The sequence below is a fragment of the Vipera berus genome (genome assembly GCF_964194415.1).
Source record: "Vipera berus genome assembly, chromosome: 2".
NCBI classification, from domain to species: Eukaryota; Metazoa; Chordata; class Lepidosauria; order Squamata; family Viperidae; genus Vipera; species Vipera berus.
Genome location: NC_138203.1, coordinates 265,958,902 through 265,983,086, shown reverse-complemented (window position 1 = coordinate 265,983,086; position 24,185 = coordinate 265,958,902). Strand labels below are relative to the sequence as shown.

At 41.5% G+C, this 24,185-nt stretch overlaps 1 protein-coding gene across 11 annotated transcripts in view; it reads left to right on the top strand.

Moving 5' to 3' along the window:
* LOC308663589 (alpha-1,3-mannosyl-glycoprotein 2-beta-N-acetylglucosaminyltransferase-like) overlaps positions 1-17,961 on the top strand; it is a 46,359-nt gene extending 28,398 nt beyond the window's left edge. For 4 of the 11 annotated variants that reach the window (XM_081320157.1, XM_081320155.1, XM_081320158.1 and 1 more), the window contains one exon: positions 13,431-14,877. In XM_081320157.1, the coding sequence (XP_081176283.1) occupies positions 13,505-14,845 (1,341 nt within the window). In that variant the 5' untranslated portion in view covers positions 13,431-13,504 and the 3' untranslated portion in view covers positions 14,846-14,877. Of the gene's footprint in view, positions 1-1,621; positions 1,650-8,539; positions 9,213-9,561; positions 9,647-9,689; positions 9,846-12,842; positions 12,914-13,430; positions 14,878-17,718 lie in introns of those variants that run through there. The other 7 variants (XM_081320154.1, XM_081320153.1, XM_081320159.1 and 4 more) reach the window with 7 other exon arrangements.
* The last annotated feature ends 6,224 nt before the right edge of the window (positions 17,962-24,185 follow it).

Genomic DNA, 24,185 nt, shown 5'->3' with positions numbered 1-24,185 from the left:
AATTCCATATCTACGTAGCTCCCACACTTTTGGTCTCTTGGGAAGTCTTAAAAAGCTGGTTATTCTATGATATCTTGACCTAAGGCTATTGGGGCACCTATTGGATATGTTTGTATGCGTTGGGTTGTTGGTTAGATTCACTATCTTGTTCCCTATTTTTTTTTTGTATGCGTGTGTCTATTTTTCTCTATATTATACTTCTTTTGTCTTGTTTTATGGTGGGCCGAGGTGGGGCAGGACCTAAATTTAAATAAATAAATAAATCTAAATTGTCACCAAGTTCAGACTAAATCCATCTTGAAGTACATTGGAGGTTAAAATGCAGTTATCTCAAGGTGGAGGTGCATATGTATGTATATGCATGTTTTAATATGTACGGTAATAATTCTGAATTCAGTGTTTTTGAGGGAAGCATGTTTACTAGATAGGTAACTGAAGCGAATGCTTTTTTCTTTTTCTTTTAATGAATCCAAAGGAGCAAAGCACTTTGAGAAATTGGCCTGCGTGTGCTCTTGGTGTTCTCTTTTTAGACCAGATTTTCCCTTCTGAGGCTCCAAGCTGGAACCACATGAAGCAGGGGAAGCCCCCGATCTGTTGACCTCCTTTTCCTGTTCAAATGAGGTCAGAGTTCAGTGGTAGGCAATCAATCTGGTTCAGCTGCCAGAAACTTTCCTCTGACAGCTTGATAAATGCTCCCGATGTTCTAGAGTAGCTATTAAGTCTAGCAGTGTTTCTCAACCTCAGCAGTTTTAAGAAGTGTTGACTTCGACTCCCAGAACGGTCAAACCAACATCTTAAAGTTGCTGAGGCTGAAAAACACTGGCCTGGTGGTAAGACTCAGAACATGAGTTACTGACTTCTCCTAGATGGATTTGTCTGGCCTTTCCTTTCTCATGAATCCACAAAGGCTTGACTCCTTTGTTTAATTGTGTTTTAATACTCAGGACTGTCCTTTTCCTATATATATATATATATATAGGAAATATATATATATATATCATATATCTCCTCTTGCTTCTCAGCTAACAAAGCGAGAGAGATCCTGTGGCTTAGAGGTGAAAACAACTGCCTAATGTGCAATCAGCCCAGGTTCGAATCTCAGAAGGGTATGGCTGACTGATGAAAACTAATAAGTTTGAAATGCATATCAGTCTCCCTTAATTCTTTGTTAGCAATTTAAAATTTACACAAATATGAGCTGTCACCGGTGTGACTACTGCCTGTCGATGGCCTTCAGGTTAGGCTGACACAGGAAATAAAGATTTGTCCCATGTTTGGGGCCTAGCAAGGTAATCTAAAAATAGTTAACAAAGGGTAACATGAGCTTTACATTACTTTTTATTATATATATATATATATGAGAAAAGGACAGTCCTGAGTATTAAAACACAATTAAATATATATGTATATAAATATGTAAATTGTATATGTATATGTATATATTGTATATGTATATATATATACATATATTGTATATGTATACATATATTGTATATGTATATATATATGTAAATTATTCAAATTGCTAATAAAGAATTTTAGGGAGGCTGAAATGATCATTTCGAACTTCTTATGTTCTCATCAGTCATAAGTCAACTTCTGTCCAACACACATAATCTCCCCCTCCTCGAAGGATTGAATGTCAGAAGGTGAGTACTTAAGACACTCTTTGCTGTCATTGTCCTCTACTGCTTAGAACTGTGGCTTACACGATTGCTATGCCCTGCCGTTCTTGAAGGAAAAAAATAATTTTGTTGCAATCATGTACTCTCTATCTAGTTCGGCTGTGAGGGAAAGTGGGATTTTACTTACCACTGGGTTCTAAAAGTTTGATGGTCTTCAAACTGGAACTCCACAGAGGCATATGTGAAAGAATTCTATTAAGCCTCCCTCAGTTAGGACTTGCATCTTACGAATTCATGCAATATGGATTTGAAATGTTTTTTCTTTAAGTGGGGTGGGTGGTAACATGATGCCACATTTAAGTACCTGTTTTTCTTCTGTTCAATCATGTTAGTTTCCAGACTGCCTGGACAAATCCCTGCAGTCTACTTGGCAAGGTTTTTCAGAAATGATTTGCCATTGCCTCCCTCCTACGACTGCGGCAGAGTGACTGACTGCCCCAAGTTCACCCAAGCTGGTTTTGTGTTTAAATGGGACTAGAACTCACAATCTCTTGGTTTCTAGCCTGGTTCCTTCACCAAACTGTCTTTCCTAGGTTCATTTATTTAGCTGCAAAAGACAGAATCCTGCATGCTGAATAAAGGTTAAAATAAAAGTTTATTAATTTAGCACACTATTTTCATTAGAGATTCTTAGGGTCGAATACATAAAACAGATACAATTTTGTTGCTGTAATTTTTGCATTTTGGGCATATGGGTACCGTTTTCACATCTGCTTTTAAAATTTTTGTGAAAACATGATTTATGTGTTTTTCTAAAAAAAATTATCTTCGTAGAAACTTGAAATGTAAAATAGTGTGTTCTGCTCTGTGCATATTTGAGAAATTCAAATTATTTTGCTTTCCATTGAAATATAAATCAACCAATGTAACTATGATCAGTGGTGGGATTCAGATATGTGAACAACCGGTCCTCTGTTTGGATGCCGCTTCCGGAAGTCCATTCTGGGCCTGGGCAACAAAAAATTAGCTACTGGTTCTGCCGAACTGGTGCGAACTGGCTGAATCCCACCACTGACTATGATCCTTGATTTTCTCCCAAAATATAAAAACATCTTTCTGCCTCTTGTTTCTGAAGAACTGATAATGATTACAGTGCAATTTATGGGATGGATGTGCTAATACATGATTATTAGTCATTCCAATTGAAATGACTTTGCAAGAGTTCATTGTGAGACAAACAATAGTTCCTGCCTGAAATCTGAATCTGCCTTGGATTAGTAAATAACCTGTGTTGGTTTTAAAACTGCCTTCTTGATCCTCTAGAGGATGATCCTCTAGAGCAGGGGTCTTCAAACTTGGCCCTTTTATGATTGGTGGACTTCAACTGCCAGAATTCCTCAGCCAGGCAGGCTAGCTGAGGAATTCTGGGAGTTGAAGTCCACAAGTCTTAAAGTGGCCAAGTTTGAGGACCCCTGCTCTAGAGGATCAACCTCTGTTCTGTTTTGCTGTGAGAGTGAGATAATCAGCCTGGTGTCCTCCAGGAATTGTTAATTTCAGCTCTTGTAAGTCGCAGTCCAAATGGCCATCAGAAACATGTAGTAGGAGTTCAAAGTCAAAGCACTAGCCAGGGGTAGGCAACCTTGGCTCTTTTATGAATTCTGGGAGTTGAACTCTACGAGTCATAAAAGAGCCAAGGTTGCCTGTCCCTGCACTAGACAAAGTGAGACAATCTTCTTTTGTTGTAGTTGGAAAGTACAGGTAATTCTCAACTTAAACTGAAAGTGTGACCGGAATTTCAGTCATAAATCATGACAGTTGTAAGTTGAGGCATCCACATGACCGGGCCTGATTTTATGACCATTTGGATGGCATTCATTAAGCAAATCACTTGATAAGTCTGAATCCATTCTCCCATCTGAGCATTTTTTGCCGGAAGCCAGCAAAAGAGTCACAAATCACTGTCATGTGACCATGTGACACTACAGCCCATCATAATGTCAGCCACTTGCCAAGTGCCCGAAATGTGTGGAAGCACAACATTTTACAACAGCAGGAAGATATTTACCTGCCATAAAGCACCCTTTCTGAGACTACTGTAATTCCAAATGGTCATTAAATGACCATTTGTAAGTCAAGGACTACTTGTGGTGTCTATATGGGTGAGTGTATATGTATAAGAGAGAGAAAAGGAATTATTTTGATTTGTAGTTCTCAGTTTCAGAGGAATGCCTAATGGAATTATTGTCTCTGAGATTTACTAAAATAAAAGTTGTGTTCATTCCTAAGCACAATTATCTCACATTCTGTAAATTGACTATCTTTGTGGTCATGTTTGTAGGTCAAATCACTGATTCCACTGTAGGCAAAACTTTGTTCGGTGAAACATAATAAGAAATTGAAACATAATAAGAGGTTTTGTGTTGTGGAATATTCTGGAAAGACAATGCTAATACTGAAGTACTCTTTGTCAGCACATCCTAATCTTTATTTTGCAAGGCAAATGCAAAAACCTAGTTTCCTGTTCTGAAAAGGAACTGAACTTTGTTTTTATTAGAGGAAAAACAGTTTTGTTGAGAATTTTTTTTTTTAAAAAAAAAGACTAGTCTCAGTTACTTGCTGCTGCTTGGATAAATTTCAATTGATTTAAGAGGAGGAAAAATAAGACCTTTTCTCCCAATTAGTAAACTACTATCTAGAAAACTGTTCTTCTGCTTTAAAAGATAAAATAGTAAAACCCCTTGTTAACAAGACTGCATATGGGTGATCCTGATGGGCTTAGCTCACCACACCCACGCCGGCAGAAGAGGCATGTTCTGGGCCCCCTTGGTGAAGGAGTCACAAGTCCAGGAGAAGAGCCTTTCATACTGCTGAAAATCTCCAAAATATGAAAAAGTATTGGTATGTTTCCTCATCAAAAGCTGCAACTTAGGCCAGTAAGACAAAGCCTAAAGGCACAGCATGTTACCCTTTGAAAAAAAATGCTGAAATCAGACAAGGCAAATCTTTGCAATTGGAATTATGTAGGTATGTCTGTGCAGGAATGCACTGTTACATAAAGGCAATACTTTTATTACAAAGTCATGGATGCACTTCAGAATACTGTACATGTTTTGCTCTACTGTAAACTTTGTGGCGTGTCTCAAAAACTTTCAGTGTGTATTAAATAAAGAAACAGTGGCATTGCGATCCCGGAGAAACCATTTTGAAATAAGCCAACTTTAGACATTCGGGAGCCTTATATAGCGTATTCCTATTACAAGAATGAGGGCCATTTTTTGTTGTTGTTGTTGTTCAAAACAACTTCTGGGAATGTCCCAGAATGTCAGAGAAATTGTCCCAATTCTGTTTCTCTCCTCCTCCCACTCTTCTCTGTTAAAGCGTAGTCATAATACACTTTTCTGATGTAATGCCATTGAAACCTGTGGGTTTACAGTTATCGGAAAATTGCCAGAGAACCAGTTTGGTGAAGTATTTAAGGCACTTGACTAGAGACCAAGAATTCTAGTCCCTCTTTAGGCACAAAGCCAGCTGGGTGACTTGGGGCCAGTCCTTCTCTCTCAGCCCTAGGAAGCAGACATTGGCAAACCACTTCTGAAATCTTGCCAGGAGAACTGAAGTGCCATTTCAACCCAGTGGGACTAGCCTGCCCCACTCCAGCAGAAGGGGCCTGCTATGAACCCCATGTATTAAGCAATTCCTGTAGACAGGGTCAAGGAGAAAGAGCCTTGTCCACCGTGGCCCCCGATCCTATGGAACGATCTTCTACTATTTTGGCCTCCCGGAAGGGTATTAAAACTTGGCTTTGCCAGTTGGCTTTTGGCCCGGTGGGGTGGGGGGAGGCGGCACTCACCGCCGGAGTGCTGGTTGACAGGGTAAGAAGACCTCAAAAAAAAAAAAAAGCTAGAAATCCTGATCTGGATTGGATGTGCTAGCTTGAGATCACCATAGGCTAATTTGTCTGGAGAAAATTAGACTGCAGAAGACTGGAGTTCAGTTGACACTGCTGTTCATTTTATTTTTTTTAATTATTATGTGTTGTGCCTTAGTTCTGGCTACATTTCAGTTCTCAATAGAGTAAACCAAATACGGCGTTGCCGTGGGGCTCTTCTATTTCCATTCAACACACTTGTTTCACATCCCACAAAGAGCCTTGGTGGAGCAGTGGGCTAATGCCTCCTTAAGTAACACCAGCTGCCTGCAATTAGTGCAGGTTCGAGTCCCACCAGGCTCAAGGTTGACTCAGCCTTCCATCCTTCTGAGGTAGGTAAAATGAGGACCCAGATTGTTGGGGGCAATAAGCTGACTTTGTAATAATGCCACTTGGGGGGGGGACCGAAAGCCCTAATAAGCAGGCATATACATAGAATGAAGGCTATTGCTAAGCACATTGATTTGTGCTTCTTAGATTGTAAGCCGCCCTGAGTCTTCGGAGAACGGCGGGATATAAATGGAAATTTTTAAAAAAAGAGCACTAGGTAACAGCTGTGCCTTCTGTAGATGATACCGTCTGTAACAAGTAGGAATGTTTTCTTTCCATTTGTTTAAAAAGTGCAATAAGATCAGGTACCAAAGCGCCTGCAGACCTGCCCTGTTAATTATGGGGAAGCTCCCCAAAGACTTAATGCAGTGCTGGAACTTTTGCTGAAGGGGAATTAAGAAGGCTACTGATCCAGCTGCTAAGCAGCAGAGGCCACAGCAGAGTTAAGACGATCAGGGATTTGTTTTGAAGAGACCAACTGGTCTATAGAGTCAAGTCATTATTTGTTTTAAGTTTATGTCCCAATTTTTTTTTCTTCCACAACATTCTCTTCAGTTTTCCCTGAAATAATCCTGCTTTGATGTAAGTTATTCACAGAGAGAGCTCGATTCACTCAAAAGTCACAAATTGAGGGTGGAGGTGAACCAGATATCGTTTGCCGCAGTAAATTAGGCGTAAATGACGTCACAGGAAATTGAAATGTCAGGCAAACCCGATTTTATATTGTCTGATTCTTACCGCAACATACATCACAATGATTCCAGTCCCACAGTTAGGTTTCCATGCTGATATTCTCTGGAACTTCCTTCCATGCGTTTGCTCAGCACACATTATTTATAAAAGTACGTTAGCTACCTTGCCATCCTGCTCATTAAAATTGTGGCTTAGTTAACAACAGTCCCCACTATTATAGCAGACCCCCCCCCAACAGTTCAGTTTTTTGTGGGGGTTTTTGTAGCAGAAGATTAAATCTAGACCATGGAATTATCTCACCTTTGGTTCCTCTCTGCTGATAGACAGCCAATTCAAAAGCTGAGAGTTGACAGATCCATTATGTCAGCTTTTGTATGTGTGTTCTTTCAAGAATGCATAATCGTCACTACATCTGTGTGTGTGTGTGTGTGTGTGTGTGTGTGAGAGAGAGAGAGAGAGAGAGAGAGAGAGAGAGAGAGAGAATGAATATGAGCAAGAAGGACATGGTCCACATTTTGGAAATATAATTTAATGGTAAAGGTAAAGGTTCTTATGCACATGTGTGCTAGTCGTTTCCAACTCTAGGGGCCGGTGCTCATCTCCGTTTCAAAGCCGAAGAGCCAGCGCTTGTCCAAGGACATCTCCGTGGTCATGTGGCCGGCATGACTAGACGCCAAAGGCGCACGGAACGCTGTTACCTTCCCACCGTAGTGGTCCCTATTTTTCTACTTGCATTTTTACGTGCTTTCAGGAGATGAGATAGCATACAGGACTTATTCTGTGATTGTGTGTGTGTGTGTGTGTGAGAGAGAGAGAGAGAGAAAGAGAAAAGGGAAGGAAGGAAGGAAGGAAGGAAGGAAGGAAGGAAGGAAGGAAGGAAGGAAGGAAGGAATGAATTTTAATATAGGAATTCTAAACTCTGCAATACAATTTCTAAAGGGGTGGTCATGTTAGTCTGTTGCAATACAATTCAGATATTTTCTGATTCTTATAAAGCCTAATTGTATAGGATAGAAATAAAACCTTGATGGGTTTTGTTCAGTTGGTTTTATCATTTGCATGCCACCTCCATCCAATAGTCAAAGAAATACTGGGTGACTCATAGCACAACAAGTGATAGGACAATGACGCAGTAACAAATGAAACAATATTCTAAGAATTATAAAAGCATCACATTATAAAAACACATATAGGCTGTCCCGTAGCAATGAGTCAGCATGGAAATCAGAAGTTGCCCCAAGCCACCCTTTCCCCCCCCCCAAACATTCTACAAAGGAGTTGATGTCAGTTTGCAAGCTGCTCCATAGTGAGAGGACTATATCTAAAAAAGCCTGTTTTCAAATCCCAACCCACTGACATCCTGGGAAGGGTGTCATCTGGTGGCCCCCAGGGAGAGGTCCTTCTCTGTGGGCGCCCCGGATTTATGGAATCGGTTGCCGGTCGAGCTCCGGATGGCGCCCGACCTTCGCTCCTTCCGACGCGATCTGAAGACTCACTTATTCGAACAAGCCGGCCTGGCCTGATGGGGGATGGGTTGGGATTTTATTGTTGTTTTTAATATATCTATTTATTGTTTTAGTTTGGGCATTGTGTTTAATTCTTTTTAACTTTTGTACCTTTGTATTTTATATGTTTGCCCTGTTCACCGCCCTGAGTCCCTCGGGAGAAGGGCGGTATACAAATAAAATTATTATTATTATTATTATTATTATTATTATTATTATTATTATTATTATTATTATTATTATTATTATTATTATTATTTCTACTACATGCGCCTTTGGCCTGCTCCTACTTCATGAGCAGATTCTAATTGCTTACTTTTTAATTAATAAATTTAGAAACCACCTGACCCCAGACAGTTTTGGGCATTTAGAGCAAAGGGTCTTGAATATAATCTGGACCTCAGTAATAACCAGCATCTTGAATTAACCCGGGGGGAAAAACAGGAGCCAGAGTAGTTACTAAAAGCATTGGAATTCTCCTGCCATGGCAGCTTTCATCTGTCGGCAGGTGGGCAGAAATATTTTGCGCCAGGTATATCCAGCAGCAGCTCTATATAGACAGACTGTAGTAGTCTTGGTCAGTGGTTGTCAAACATTGTCAGGATCCCTTTACATTCTTAAAAAAAATTTGAGGACCCCAAAGAACATTGATTCGTGTGGGTTATATCTATCAATATCTACCGTATTGGAAATATAAACAGAAATGTTTAAATATTTCTTTATTTGACTTTGCAGATCCCTTGAAAAGATGTTGGGGGTCCTCAGTTCTCCCTAGGCTGCTGTTTGAGAACTGCTCATTGGGATAAGGGCTTGAGTCACTGTTATGTTTACTTGCTTATCTTACAGTCTATTTTTATGTTCCTTGTTCTAGAACAGTCATTTTAAACTTGGTGATGCTGTAGATTGGGAATTTTTTTTAAAAAAATATGCTGGTTTTTCTATTTTGCCATTTTGTGTGTGTGTGTGTGTGTGTATAAATTTTTATTAAAACTTGTAAACAAGAATATAAAAACTAGCACAAACATATAAAGGAAGGAAGGAAAAAAGAAATAAAAAAGCAGAAAGAAAAGAAAAAATAGAAAATAAACAAGAATGACCTTAAGAAGTCGCTTCTGATATTCTTCAGAGAAGGTACAAGCACAAACGCATTTTAACCACTCTCTCCAAAGTTACAGCATGTTCTTTCTATAATTTGGCCCGTCAGTAATAGTCAAAACCATATATCACAAGCTCATTTTTATTCTCGTGTGAGATTTCCTGTTCTATTTTATGTAAGAGGTGTTTAAAGTGAATGCAAGCATGTAACTTCCTTGTTAACTTGCTTACATGGGCTTTTTACACAGTGCATGGAGTACGTTCTCTCTGCTGACAAAAACGTACATTTAACAGAAGAGAAGCATGATTAGAGAGTAATATTAACTGTACTTTATTAATTGAATTGAATTAAATGGAAATAAATAAAATGTTATTCACATTCTAGACTGACCCACGTCATTTAGAGAGCAATTGTGGCCTTCAGTCAAGAAAATGTATATCCTGATCTCGGTAGATTGGTCTTGCCTTGTGTAATGCAATTTTTTCTCTGTTTGTTTTATACCTCTGCTCTAGAAATCAATGAGAGTGCCTGTTTACATAAAGTTCCACAGTGAAAGGGAATTGCAGGTTCATATATACTCTTTGATTAGATTAAGAAGCAAGTCCAAAAACCTTTGGGAACCATTTAGATTAGAGAGCAGCTAATCTAATTCACAGCAAATTCTCTCAGTAAGTCTCTTTAGCAAAATCTAATCTTATCTGATATTTAAAACAAATCGTGAGAAACAAAGAATTCCATTTTAAAAGGTAGATAGATAAACTTTATTGTCACTTTTCTGGGTACACAATGGCACACATTAAAATGAAATTATACACACACACACACACACACATGAAGTTAGTAAAAATAAAAATGATGCACTCTGGGATATAAGAGAAAATCCATTCCATACACACACACACACACATACACACATATATACATATATACACATGTTAAAAAGAAAAAGAATGGAGCACCAGGATAGAAAAATAAACTGTTTAATATGCAAAACACTTAGCGTCAGAGTAAAGAATAGGAGATCCGGGAGTTTGCCTATATAGCCGGCTGCTTTTGCACCCTGCTCATTGAGCGGGTCACCGGTCTATTGACTTCAATCGGCCGTAGCGTTTCTAAATGTCCCGCATTTCTTCGCGTGCTTGTAGGATCAAGAGTTGTTGTCTTATTCATGGTCGCTCCCCTGCTGAGCGTATTCACATCAGGGAGCCGATGACCCAGTCGCAGTTGTTTTGTACCTCCCCACCCCCTTCTTTGGCCGAACCTGAGCCTCCGTCTCAAGACCTAAAGCCAGACATGTTGTAGATTCGTCCTTGGGGATCATTGTTGTGGCCACACCCTCCAAATCGGAATCTAATACAGGGCATGTCCCAAAGTCTGACACAGGGCACATTGAAGATTCATCCTTCCCGGAGATCGCTGTTGTTCTACCTGTAGCAGCGTTGTTCAGGTCCTGCCAAGAGCAGGCTCGTTGTGCCCGTCGTAAGTCATAGCGTCGTTCCTCCCACCCCCTGAGCGTCTGGTAAGTGGGTAAAAGGTCTATATGACGGTTAATGGAGTTTTCGTCGGATAGCCAGGCCTCCTTGAGCAACCGTCCGCCCTCGGTGTTATCCCGGGCTATGGCCTCGGCGTTGGCAAAATCAAACATATGGTTGTAACTAGCCATATGTGCCCACACCTGTGAGCATTGTTCTTGTCTCCTGATTGCCAACTCATGCTCATGAAGCCTGGTTTTGAGCCTCTTAGTTGTTTCCCTAACGTAATTGCATTGGCAATTTTTACATTGAATCCTGTATATAATTGATGATCTTTCTTCGTTGGGGAGTGGCTCTTTAGGATGCATTAACCTGGCATGCAGGGTTTGCTCCGGTCTATGGGCAACATTGACATTGTAAGGGGCTAACAACCGCGCAGTAGCCTCGGACACTCCATTAATATACGGGAGTGTCGTCCGTGTGGTCAGCATTGTTGATATGTTATCTGGTCAGTTACTTCGAGATTTGTGTGGCCTGCTGTATCTCCTAACAAACTCAGCAGGGTAGCCGTTAAGCCTGCATATACGGTATAGATATTTCCTCTCCTCGACTTTGGTCCTAACTGTACTCCATTAACGGTCATATAGACCTGTTACCTGCTTACCAGATGCTCGGGGTGGGAGGAACAACGCTATGACTTACGATGGGCACAACGAGCCTGCTCTTGGCAGGACCTGAACAACACTGCTACAGGCAGAACAAAAGCGATCCCTGGGAAGGATGAATCTTCAATGTGCCCTGTGTCAGACTTTGGGACATGCCCTGTATTAGATCCTGATTTGGAGGGCATGGCCACAACAATGATCCCCAAGAAGGACGAATCCACAACATGCCCGGCTTTAGGTCTTCAGACGGAGGCTCAGGTTCGACCAAAGAAGGGGGGGGGGAGGTACAAAACAACTGCGACTGGGTCATCGGCTCGACCATGAATAAGAAAACAACTCTTGATCCTTCAAGCACATGAAGAAATGTGGGACATTTAGAAACGCTACGGCTGATTGAAGTCAATAGACCGGTGACCCGCTCAATGAGCAGGGTGCAAAAGCAGCTGGCTATATAGGCAAACTCCCGGATCTCCTATTCTTACTCTGACAACATCGGCAGTTTGGCCGACGAAAGCTAAGTGTATTAAACAGTTTATTTTTCTATCCTGGTGCTCCATTCTTTTTCTTTTTAACATGCACACACACACACAGGATTGGCATTTTTAGTCTTATTAAGGAGATGTGTGTGTGTGTAAATTTTTTTGGCTTGCTAACAGAATAAAGGGAGACAGATATGATCATTTCAAACTTATTTGTTCTCATCAGTCAGCCATACCCTTCTGAGATTCGAACCTGGGCCGACTGCGTCTTAAGCAGTTGTTTTAACCCCTAGGCCACAGGCTCTCTCTCTCTGTTAGCTGAGAAGCAAGGGAGATGGCCTTGGGGTAGGCTGAAACAGGAAATAAGATTTGTCCCGTGTTTAGGACCAAGCAAGTGCATTCTAAATACTTAACAAACATATTAATCACAGTCCATTTTGAATACATAGTGGAAAAAAGAGTCTTGAGATTTAACAAGGTTGTTACTTTATGGTACAAAGCTATTACAGAATCCAGGCGTTCTGCTTCGGATACCACCAAGCCTCCTCCCAAGAAGGTAAAGAAAACCGGGTCACGGAGAGGATGTGTAGTTTCCCTAATAATACTGCGGACACTGGTCAAGCCCCGCTTACATGCCATATCCTGGATCGAAGGCAGTGAACTTCCCATAATCTTTTCTGCCATCCTCACCACTCTCTCTCTGCACTGCTTTCCTGTCCGGAGCAGTAATGCTTCCAAACCAGACAGCAATGCCATATGACAGGATGCTTTCCATCTGTAGAAAGTGGTCAGGACAGGGGAAAGAAGATGTGCTCTTCTCATACGCAGGAAATGCGGGTGCTGCTGTGCCTTCTGCACCATTGTCTCACTGTTGAGCGACCAAGCTAACCTACTTGTTAGCTGCACACCCAGAAACTTAATACTACTAACCATTTCCACAGTTGAATAATTCATACACAGAGGCATGTGGGTGTGCCTGCCTTTCCTGAAATCAATGATGATCTCTTGTTTTTCCTACATTTGGAACCACACTGTACTTATTACACCAGTCCACCAAACCCTCTACCTCCTCCTGAATAAGGCTCACTACTGTTGCATCATCTGCATACTTCACCATAAGGTTGGTAGCAAACTTTGCACCACAGTCATGGGTCAACAGGGTGAATAACAGTGGACTTAGCAGCCTTAAGGAGAACCTGTGCTCAAAAAAATATTGAGTCCCAACTTGCACATACTGGAGTCTTTATCAGTGAGAAAATCAAGATTCCAGTTGCCCAAAGGAATATTAAAACCTAAAAGATCCAGTTTGTCTACTAAAGGCTGAGGAGCAATTGTATTAAAAGCCAAACCAAAATCAACAAACGGCATTCAGACATGAGTATTCCTTTGCTCTTAAGTGCGCCAAGCTCAGATATAGAACAGAGGAAATAGTGTCCTCTGCGGAGCAATTCACTCGGTAAGCAAACTGAAGTGAGTCGAATGCTGGAGGGAGGCTGGATAGATTAAAATCCTCTTATCAGCCTTTCAAAAGTTTTCATCATGATGGACATAAGTGCAACCGGATGGTAATCATTAGAGTAGTGAAGGAGGGGAAAGACAGATGAATCAGTAATACTGTTTTATCACTCATTTTTCAGGTGGATGGTGACCATTTGAAGCTCATCCGAGGGGTGGACCTAAGAGGATAGAGTGCGGCCTATGCCTGTGAAGGATGCTGAAGAAAAGTAACCTGATTCTCTGGGGCCTGGTGCTTTTTGTGGCCTGGAACGCTGTCATCCTCTTCTTCCTGTGGACTCGGCCACAGTCTTTATCGGACCATAGCCGCTTAACTGAAGAGGTGATCCGACTGGCCCAGGATGCTGAGGTAGAATTGGAGCGCCAGAAGGAGCTTTTACATCAGATCTACCGCTATAGTTCACTCTGGAACATACGGAAGTCCAAAAATCTCCACCTGTCAGCTGTGGCATCGGTCCAGCCTTCCACAGCTGCGCTCTTACCCCATCACAGTCAGATATCACCTGATGCTGTTTTACCTGTGGTGGTGATTGCCTGCGACCGCAGCACAGTCCGCCGTTGTCTAGATAAACTGTTGCATTACCGTCCCTCAAAGGAGCGATTCCCCATCATTGTAAGCCAGGACTGTGGACATGAGGAAACAGCTCGAGTCATTGCCTCCTATGGAGATTCTATCGTGCACATCAAGCAGCCCAATTTAAGTGATATCCCTGTGCCTACCGACCATCGCAAGTTTCAGGGATACTACAAAATCGCTCGACACTATCGCTGGGCTTTGAGCCAACTTTTCCGGACCTTCAAATACCAAGCAGCCATTGTAGTGGAAGATGACTTGGAAGTCGCTCCAGATTTCTTCGAATATTTTCAAGCGAGTTTCCCACTTCTCCTGGCTGACCCAACTCTTTGGTGTATCTCTGCCTGGAACGATAATGGCAAGGAACAGATGGTAGATGTTGCCCATCCCGAACTTCTCTATCGTACTGATTTTTTCCCTGGCCTGGGCTGGCTTCTGCTCTCTGACCTGTGGGATGAGCTGGAACCCAAGTGGCCCAAGGCTTTCTGGGACGACTGGATGCGACAGCCTGAACAGCGGCAGGGCCGTTCGTGCATCAGGCCTGAAGTGTCACGCACAATGACTTTTGGCCGTAAAGGCGTGAGCCACGGTCAGTTCTTTGACCAATATCTGAAGTTCATCAAGCTCAATGACCGTTTTGTGCCTTTCACCCAGATGGACCTTTCTTACCTCAAGAAGAATAACTATGAACACTCATTCTTGGCCCAAGTCTATGGGGCCCCCGAGCTGCGTGTCGAAGAATTACAGGGGAACCAGCGCCGGGAGTTAGGTACTGTCCGAGTGAAGTACACCACTCGTGACTCTTTCAAGGCTTTTGCAAAAGCCTTGGGTGTGATGGATGACCTCAAATCAGGAGTGCCCCGTGCTGGTTATCAGGGCATTGTCAGCTTTCTTTACCGAGGCCGCCGTGTTTACCTGGCTCCTCCTCCTGACTGGACAGGCTATGACCCCAGCTGGAGTTAGCAGCTGAGGATTTTTGAGCATGCTAAACCCCATTGGGAAAAGGGTGCTGGGGTGGGGGTGGGGGGCAAAACGCTGTATTTCCTTCCCCTGTGTGGCATTCAAGGTGCATTCCAGGAATGAGGATTGTTTTGTGCGCTGAATTTGGGGGAGGAGTTAAAAGGCAGGAGGGATGGATTACAGGGGTATTCCGAAGCCCCAACATCGTAGATGAGAAGGAGCGTTCTGAGTTCCCTGTTCTCTTCCCCAGTGCCTGTCTTCCTTCTTGACGCTGCCACCTGTCCGCCGATTAGATCCTGGGTGGCTTGTCCAAATTGGTAAATTTTGAGGTCAGAAGTGAATGCTAAAACCAAAGCAGTGACCCACTGACATTCTCCCAGTTTCGTTGAGATACAGCAGGCCAGAGCAACATGTGACCTTATGAGGCAGGTGTAGCTCCTCAGTCGAGTTTGGCCACAGACTTCATGCGTATCTCTAAATTCCAGCCAAGCAAAATGGGGGGACTTGTTAAGTTCCCGAGAAACTATTGATTCAAAACTGGCACACTGCATTCAACTTGTTAGGTCACAGGTAAGCTGTAGGGAGAAAGTAAAAGTTTTTTTTTCTCAGCTCTTGGCTGCTGCTTCACGTCTCACCTGGGCATCTGTAAGGTTTGGAAAGCAGGCAGCTCTTTCAGGTGATCATTGAACCCCTCAAAAGGACCATCTTTATTGACCATATTGGCCATTTTTATGTTGATCTCTTAGATATCCTAATTCTTTAACCCTAATTGAATGGGACGATGGAGACACAATGTGCACAATAACAAACTTAATATGATTGTCACTCAGATGAGATGGAAAGGAAGGTCAGAGCCTCTTTTATTGCTTTTACTTGGGCACGAAGATAAAGAGTAGTCGGAGAGCATGAAAAACGTGCTACCTTTTTACAGCTCCATGCTGGGACCTGTTAACTGTAGCTTAAATAAAGTTTTGGATGGAGGCGGGCATTTTCTTCTCATCCTCTTACCTGGTCATATGAGATGCATGAAGGTCTGGCTTTGCAGCCTTCTAGCCACTGCCTGCTATCAAATGGCCCTTTCAGCAAGCCACAGTTGGGAAATGATGGGCTGCAGGTGGGCCATTAAGTTTGAAAACGGCTCTGGGGGAGGAAGGCCCAAGGCCAGCCCTTTATGACACATGCGGGGACATCCAGACATTTCAGCCTCCGCTTGTTATCTGAAGTGAGGGAGACTTCCAAGGTATCTATTGACTGTATATTGAAAGGAAGCCGACCGATGTCTCGATGTTGCTGCCATGTTCTCTTCCCAGGTTCACGAGGAGAACTTGCCCAAGGCTGCCTTAATTTCCACGGTGTAGGAACACCATCCAGATCTGCGGCAGAGCGTGCTGGTGGCTCGGTTGCATTTTTTTAAATTGCTGTGTTGTTGTTTTTTCTGAATGGCCATATTGGAATTGGTCACTGCTACGTATCTGGGACACTGTGGGCGCTAAGTAGAGCGGAGGGAGGAGACTTCTGCAGGCATCGGAGCATCTCACGAAAGGACTTCTCCAACCAAGGAGTCCAGCCTTATTCAGTGGGGCAAAGTCCACCTTCCCCATCCTTGCCTTTGGGAGTTGCCACTGAGCTGCTCCTCCAGATGCCACTGTACGGAGGCAGGCATGAGGAAGCGACTTCACACCTCCTTTGGCCAAAATTTAGACCACACCAAAGGGTATATATATATATTGCGTTATTTGAATGCTTATTGCTTTTTTTCTCTTTCTTTTTTTTTTAAAAAAAACACAACATTGCATAAGACCATCTCCGTTCATGAACGGAGGAAGGAAGATTGCGTTTTGCCATTCCACTTCAGTGAGCGGGGGAGGTTTTTCCCCTTCGTATATCTGCTCTTCTAGTTGGTGCAAGGGGGCAGGTAGGAGAACGGTGCCTTGGGGAGACCGCTTTGAATGGCTGGATGCATCTGCTTAACGTCCTGAGATTTTTCTTTTTTTTTGGGGGGGGGGGCAAAGAAAGAAAGAAAAAGAAAACTAATGCTGCAGAGAATGAGGCTCTCTTTTAAAAAATAAAAAAAATTAAAAAATGACCTACTGTGACCTGCATCTGGAAGGTTGATCATTTGGACGTGTTTCGTATGTTGATTTCGCTTTTAATTCTCTGCGAGAGACTATACTGTGATGATTTTCTAGGTCAGGCTTCCATTTGAAAAGAGAGCAAAGTAGGGCAGACACGTGTATAGAACATGAGTGGAAAAGTCTCCACGGAGAGCTCAGATCTTTCGGCGTGATCTTGCTCACCTTTAACAATGTCCTGAATGGACATGCGGAAATGATCACTTGAGTCATCCATTTACAATGTGCTCCCCTTCAGAACTGCTGTACTCCCATCTTATCTGGATGGGGAGGGTTTGTGTGTGTGTGTGTGGAGGAGAGGGTTGTAATGGAACATTGGATTTATTTTTTGGGGGGTAGGTTGTTTTAATCCCAAATGTCAAGATCCGCTGGATCCTGGGTAAAGAATTGCCATTTTTAAAACTAGAAACAGCAAGAGAGCTGTTCTTCTGGGACTCAGCCTTGATGTCTCAGTTTGCAAGTATATTGCCATCTCCTTTCGGTAGAAGGCAGCTACTGGAACTTCACGGAGGAAGGGAAGGGAAAATGGAAATCTCTTTTTGGGTTCTCTCCTCTGGTGCTCAGTCAGCCAACCAATCAGGGAAATGAAAATAGGAGGATGGAAATAAATAAATCATTATTATTATTATTATTATTATTTTCCAGAATCCTCAGATCTGTGTAACTTAATCCACACCATCTGTAGCCCAAACTCTCTCTCTCTCCTTTGGCCTACTGTCCTTCCTTATTAGTGTTTTGTCCTAGGTCACAGTGAAATGATCACGTTTCCCAGTCCAGTTTGTGATTTTGGTGAAACGATTTGGAAGACGCTCAGCGGGAGATCCCAGCAGAAAAAAAAACAACCCACCAGCAGCCACCATTCTTCTCCCTTTCTGTCTGTCTGTCTGTCCTGAGCTGTTTTTTTTTCTGTTCCTGAAAATATCTCTGCAGCTGAAAATTCCAGCTGAAAAAATAAAATAAAAGTGTCACTACATCTGGATGTTTGAATCAAGGTGGTTTGATGGAGAGACGCTAATTTTATGTTCACAACGAATTGGTGAGAAGAGCTTAAAGAAGCCAAAAAAAAGCTATTTTCCACCATAAAATAAAAGCCAGTTCCTTTTCAGACAGCCTGTGTAATTCGGCAAAGGGGAGGGGGCATAAGGTCGTCTCTTTAGAGGCCTCCGACACCCATTTGTTACCCTCCACTTGAACCAGGAATAACTCCCGGCATCCAAAGTGGCTTTGGTCTTTCGGGGAACATCAAATACATATTTACATCAAAAGGGATCCTCCTTTTTGGTTGTTCCAGAGTGCAGGACATGGGACAATGGGTTTAAGTTATAGGAAGACAAATTCCAATTGTTTTTCACTGTAATGGTTTTTTTTCCCCAAGCATTTTGATAGGGCTAACTAGTCACAAGAAGCAGTGGACAACCATCCCTTGAGGAAGCTTTAGAGCTTGGGTTGCACTGAGCAGAGGGTTAGACTCAATGGCCCAAGTGCTCTAATTCTTCAATTCTACCTCCAGGTTTATGAAGATAGATCAGGAGGAATCGGGGGGGGGGGGATTCTGGGAGCTGAAGTCCACACAATCTTAAAGGTTGCTGAGGTGGAGAGACTGCCCTACAGCAACAAGGAGTATTCCGTCATGGAAATCCCAGGACCATCACTTTCCCCGCTGATATTTCCCCAACACTTCAAAAGCAATCAACCCTAATCCCACCCCCCACCTCTCTCTTTCCAATCCCTGCTTCCTACCTTGCTATCCTGTATTTATGCAAAGCCCTATATTATTATTAGCATTATTATGTAACCCAGCTGTCAAAGCTCCAGGAAGCTTCCTTGTATTTCAGTACTGATGTGTTTGACCAAAATATATGGAAGGACGCATTAGCACTCCCAATGATCTCTTCTTTTCTGGGCAGCTGGTGTTGCTTTGTTGAGCAAAAAAAAAAGATATTTCTCAAAACTGCTTAAATTTCCTCCAACCTCTTAATTGGTGGGGATATGCAGTTTGCTGCCTTAGCAAATTGAAAAATTACTGCTCTCTGAAATTCCCAAATTCTAAGCTGCTCAGGTTCTAGGCACTTTTTTTAATTCGCATTTATTTAGAATGAATGTTGCTATTTATTTTGGTATTGCAAATGCAACACAATTCCACTTGGTTAGCTTTTTATGGGATTATTTCTTGATTATTCAATTTCAAATTGAACAATCCAGATACTGCATTTGTCATACCCTTTTTATCTGAGATTTGAACCTGGGCTGATTATATATTAGGCAATTGCTTTAACTTCCTGAGCCACAGGTTCTTTCTCCATTAGCTAGGAAGCAAGGGAGATATATGTGTTAAATATTTGTCAAGTCATTTGAATGACTGACTGATGAGAACATAAGAAGTTCGAAATGATCATTTCAGCCTCCCTAAAAAATTCTTTATTAGCAATTTGAATAATTTACGCAAATAATGAGCTGTCATAAGTTGTGACTATATCCTGTGGATAGCCTTGAGTTAGGCCAAAACAGGAAAGAAAGACTTAATTAGCAAGGCATATTCAAATGACTTGACAAATATTTAACACATATATCTCCCTTGCTTCCTAGCTAATAAAGAACCTGTGGCTCAGGAAGCAACTGCCTAATATATAATCAGCCCAGGTTCGAATCTCAGATAAAAAGGGTATGACTGACTGATGAGAACATAAGAAGTTCGAAATGATCATTTCAGCCTCCCTAAAAAATTCTTTATTAGCAATTTGAATAATTTACACAAATAATGAGCTGTCATAAGTTGTGACTCTATCCTGTGGATAGCCTTGAGTTAGGCCAAAACAGGAAAGAAAGAGTTAATTAGCAAGGCATATTCAAATGACTTGACCAATATTTCTCACACACACACACACACACACACACGCATAATTTTCAGAATCCTGTGGAGCGGCAGCAACTGGTAAAAGGGTACTAGTGCAAGCTACTAGTGGAGAATTGCCATTCTTCCTTCCTTACTGATTTTTCAGGAAAAACACCACTGTGGCACTGCTTTCAAGGCTCTCAGAAAGTGCCTTAACCTTATATAAACACAGATGTGGGCATTGCATGTTAAAAATTTGGCAATAGGCTAATGTACTCTGAAAAGAACATCCAAAAAACCGAGTAGTTGTGCCATGCTGATTGATTTTTTAGTCTCAGGCATTTTTCCTGCCAGGTGGCAGGTTCAATCTGATTAACAATTAAACCGAAGAATGGTTTACAAATCCTGTGTCAACCAACCGTTTGCAAAAGAGAAAATTATGTTAGTTTCTGGCAGTGCTGAGAAAAGAGAATCAAGTGCCTAAGGACATGCAGAAAAGAACTAAAGCGAACCTCTCTTTTTTCCATGTTCACCGTCTCAAACTAAGCCCCAGAGAGAAGTTCTCCAAGCAGATGTTATGATACTTTTTGTTGAGAACTAACAATATTTTTTAGAGAAAGAACGTCTAGTTTTGTTTGCTTGGTTCTTTTTTCAAATAAGGAGCCTGGATTTCATTTGGATGAAAACTACTGGGATATATTATAAAGAAATGGCAAGATTAGACATTCCGCTCACTAACCTAAAACAGCTGCATTTCAGAAGATTATGTGGGATCTGGGCTTTTTATGGGCAACTGATAGTCCACTGGATCATTGCTATGACCTGAACAGGACAGGATCTGAATATACGAGGGCAATTTGGAAATAAACCTACGTTTGGTTATCAATGACAGACGCTCGCAGATACAGAACTTTTATTATACACATTAGAAAACTACAACATTACATTACTTTTTGACATAATCGCCATTCAAACTGAGGCACTTGTCATAACGTCTTACAAGGTTTGAAATTTCTTGGACGTCGCTCAGTGCCAAATCTGGGCTATTTGTGTGGAGGGGAGGGGGGTGATCAAAAGCCTCCCAACAAAACTGCTTCAAAAGTTCTTGCGTGTGTCTAGTGGTGTGCGGGCGAGCATTATCATGAACCAACACCACAACGGAAGAGGTGCCATAGGAAATCCTACCAAATGTGAAGATGTCAAAGGAGTACTGCTAGTGAAGTTCATTGAAGATGCCAAAGGAGTACTGCTAGTGAGGTTCATGGAACCTGGTTCGACCATCAATTCAGAAGTCTACTGTGAAACGTTACAAAAACTCAAGACGAGCCATCCTTAACAAGCACTGGGGCATGCTGACTTCCGGTGTGGTGTTGGTTCATGATAATGCTCACCCGCACACCACTACATGCACCCAAGAACTTTTGAAGCAGTTCCGTTGGGATGTTTTTGATCACACACCCCTGCATAGCCCAAGTTTGGCGCCGAGTGACTACTACTGAGGAATTTGAACCATGTAAGACATTATGACATGCCTCAATTTGAATGGCAATTATGTCAAAAAGTAGTGTAGTTTTCTAATGTGCATAATAAAAGTTCTGTATCTGCAAGTGTCTATCATTGACAACCAAACAGGTTTATTTCCAAATTGCCCTCATATATTGAGGAGGCCAAGAAATTTCTCATTTCCTTTTTTGAGTGCTATTACTTGTAGAGCTTACTTGTGGTGACTTCTTATTCCCCTAGCCTTCCCTATCTTTTCAAAGGTAGGCAATTGGATGTTGTTATGGAATTTATTGTGCAGAGGTCTCCTTGTGCTACCAAAGAGTTGCACAGACAAGGAAGGGCACTGAGAGCAGTAAAAATCACACACAGAAATACACTGAGTTCTAAAAGCAAAAAGTATTTTACTTTGAGGTGGTGTAAAAACAAAAATGCACAGTCAAAAATAAACAGTCCAAGTCATACACAATAGCAACAGTCCAAGGAGTAATCCAAACTACAAAGTCTTCTTACCGGTCCAGAGGTCAATACACAGTTCAGGTTACAACAGTAGTAAACCAACAGCAGAGCAAAAACAGTAATAGTAGAGATCAGTGAATTCAGAGAGAGAGAGAAGCTACGTTCCTAGCTTCCTCTTATGGCCATGAGAACACTTACACACCCATTGGCCAATTAACAACTTAAAGCCATAGCATTATGGTTAATATATTTTCAACCCAACATTGTAGGCTAGCACCATATGCCTAACATTCTCCCCTTTGGGTAGAATAATATATAACTCTTACAATCTTATGCACATTCTTTCACAATTAGCATTGTGTTTCACAGCACTTTGTACCTTCGTAAAATGGTCTGCAATATTTACATCAGATGAACAATACTCTAGCTGTATTAATTTATCTTTGACACATTGTCTGACATTTAAATAACGAAGATCAGTATGTTTAGATCTTGTTCTTACTGCAGCACTATTAGCCATCTTTATCGCAGCTTGATTGTCCTCATACACAATAAATGGATCATTTACATTTAAACCCATATCTAACAATAATTGTTTGTACACTAGCAGTTCTGTACATAACACTGATAGACATGAAAATTCAGCCTCCATTGTAGATAAGCTTATGTGTTTTTGTCTAATAGACTTCCATCCAATTAAAGAATCACCCAACATTACAGCCAACCCTGAAGTAGATTTACGAGTGTTTGTATCAGAGGCAAAACTCGCATCTGCATATGCAGTAAGGATTAACTCACGATTTGGCTCTAAATATAACGAGTAGTGAATAGTCTGCTTCAAATACCTTAATACTCGTTTAGCTGATTGCCAGTGTCTAACAGTTGGATTATTGTTGTACCTAGCTAATTGATTTACACAGTAAGAAATATCAGGTCTAGTCCAATTACTCAGATACATAAGACTTCCTATCAAAGATTGGTACATAGTCTTATCAAATACAGGACTCTCAACATTAGTGTCCTTAAAATCCATAGCCATCGGAGTTTTTGCTGGTTTACACATTTCCATATTGTATCTCTTTAATAACTGAGATATCTTACTGGCTTGCGACACCTTAAAACCCCTATTTGTTTTCACAATATCTAACCCCAAATAGCGGCTAATTTCTCCAAGATTTCTAATTGTGAATTTATTTTGCAATCTTGAAATGATAGTTTGTGCTTCTAACTCAGTTTTTGTTATTATTGCAATATCATCTGTGAATAATAAGAGAAAAGATAATGCTCCGTTGTGTTCTCTTCTAAACAAACAAGGATCAGCATTACTGGCTACAAAACCTATTGCACTCAACTCATTAACTATACATTTGTTCCACTCATAGCCTGATTGTTTCAATCCATAGAGGCTTTTCTTTAACTCCCAACAATCATGGTCTCTATCACTGGTCAATCCTGGTGGTATTCTTAAATAAATAGTATGTTGCAATGGAGCATGTAAATATGCAGTTTCAACATCTACATGATTAACCATATATTGGTTTTTAGCCGCCCATACTAAAGCTGCTCTTAAAGTAGTTGCCCTTAGACTGGGTGCAAACACCTCGTCATAATCCTCAGTAGTTTGGGCAAAACCTTGTGCAACCAAACGTGCCTTATGGGTTATAGTTCCGTCTACACCCTTCTTTATTTTATATATCCATTTACAACCTATAGCTTGCTCACCATGTGGCAGTTTTGCTTTCTGATAAACCTTAAGATTCTGCAAAGACTTCAACTCCCTGTTCATTGCAGCTTTCCATGATGCCTGTTCTTTTTCAGGATACATCCTGATCTCATCATAGTTAGATGGCTCTACACTAACTTGACATACTATACTAGCTTCATAGCGATCAGGTGGATGTCTGATACGCATTGAACGCCAAGGAATTACAGGGCTTTGAATTTCAGACTCCTTTCCTTCCTCTGATTCCTCTTTTATCTCCCCTATCTCCTCTTCATCTTTTATATTTACAGGAGATGTATTATCATTACTAGTTACGTTATCAGAGGAGTCCTCAAACACTAGAGGATCAGTATTAACAGTTACTTGCTCTAACCTATCCCAACCAACGTGCTCAAGGAATTTTGCACTAGCACTGTTATATACATTAGTTGTGCCCCGTTCCCAGAAACGATAGGATCTGTGGTTAGCTTCGTAACCTACAAAGTATAATTGCCTAGCCCTATGTTGGCCTTTACTCCTGAGTTGTGCAGGAATGTGGACCCAAGCTGGGGTGCCAAACGTGTGCAGGTAATCAATGTTTGGTCTTCTACCATGCCATATTATATATGGTATTTTACCAGTAGAAGTATTAACAACTATATTCAGAACATGGTTTGCACATTTTGCTGCCTCCCCCCACAGTCTATCTGTTAAGCC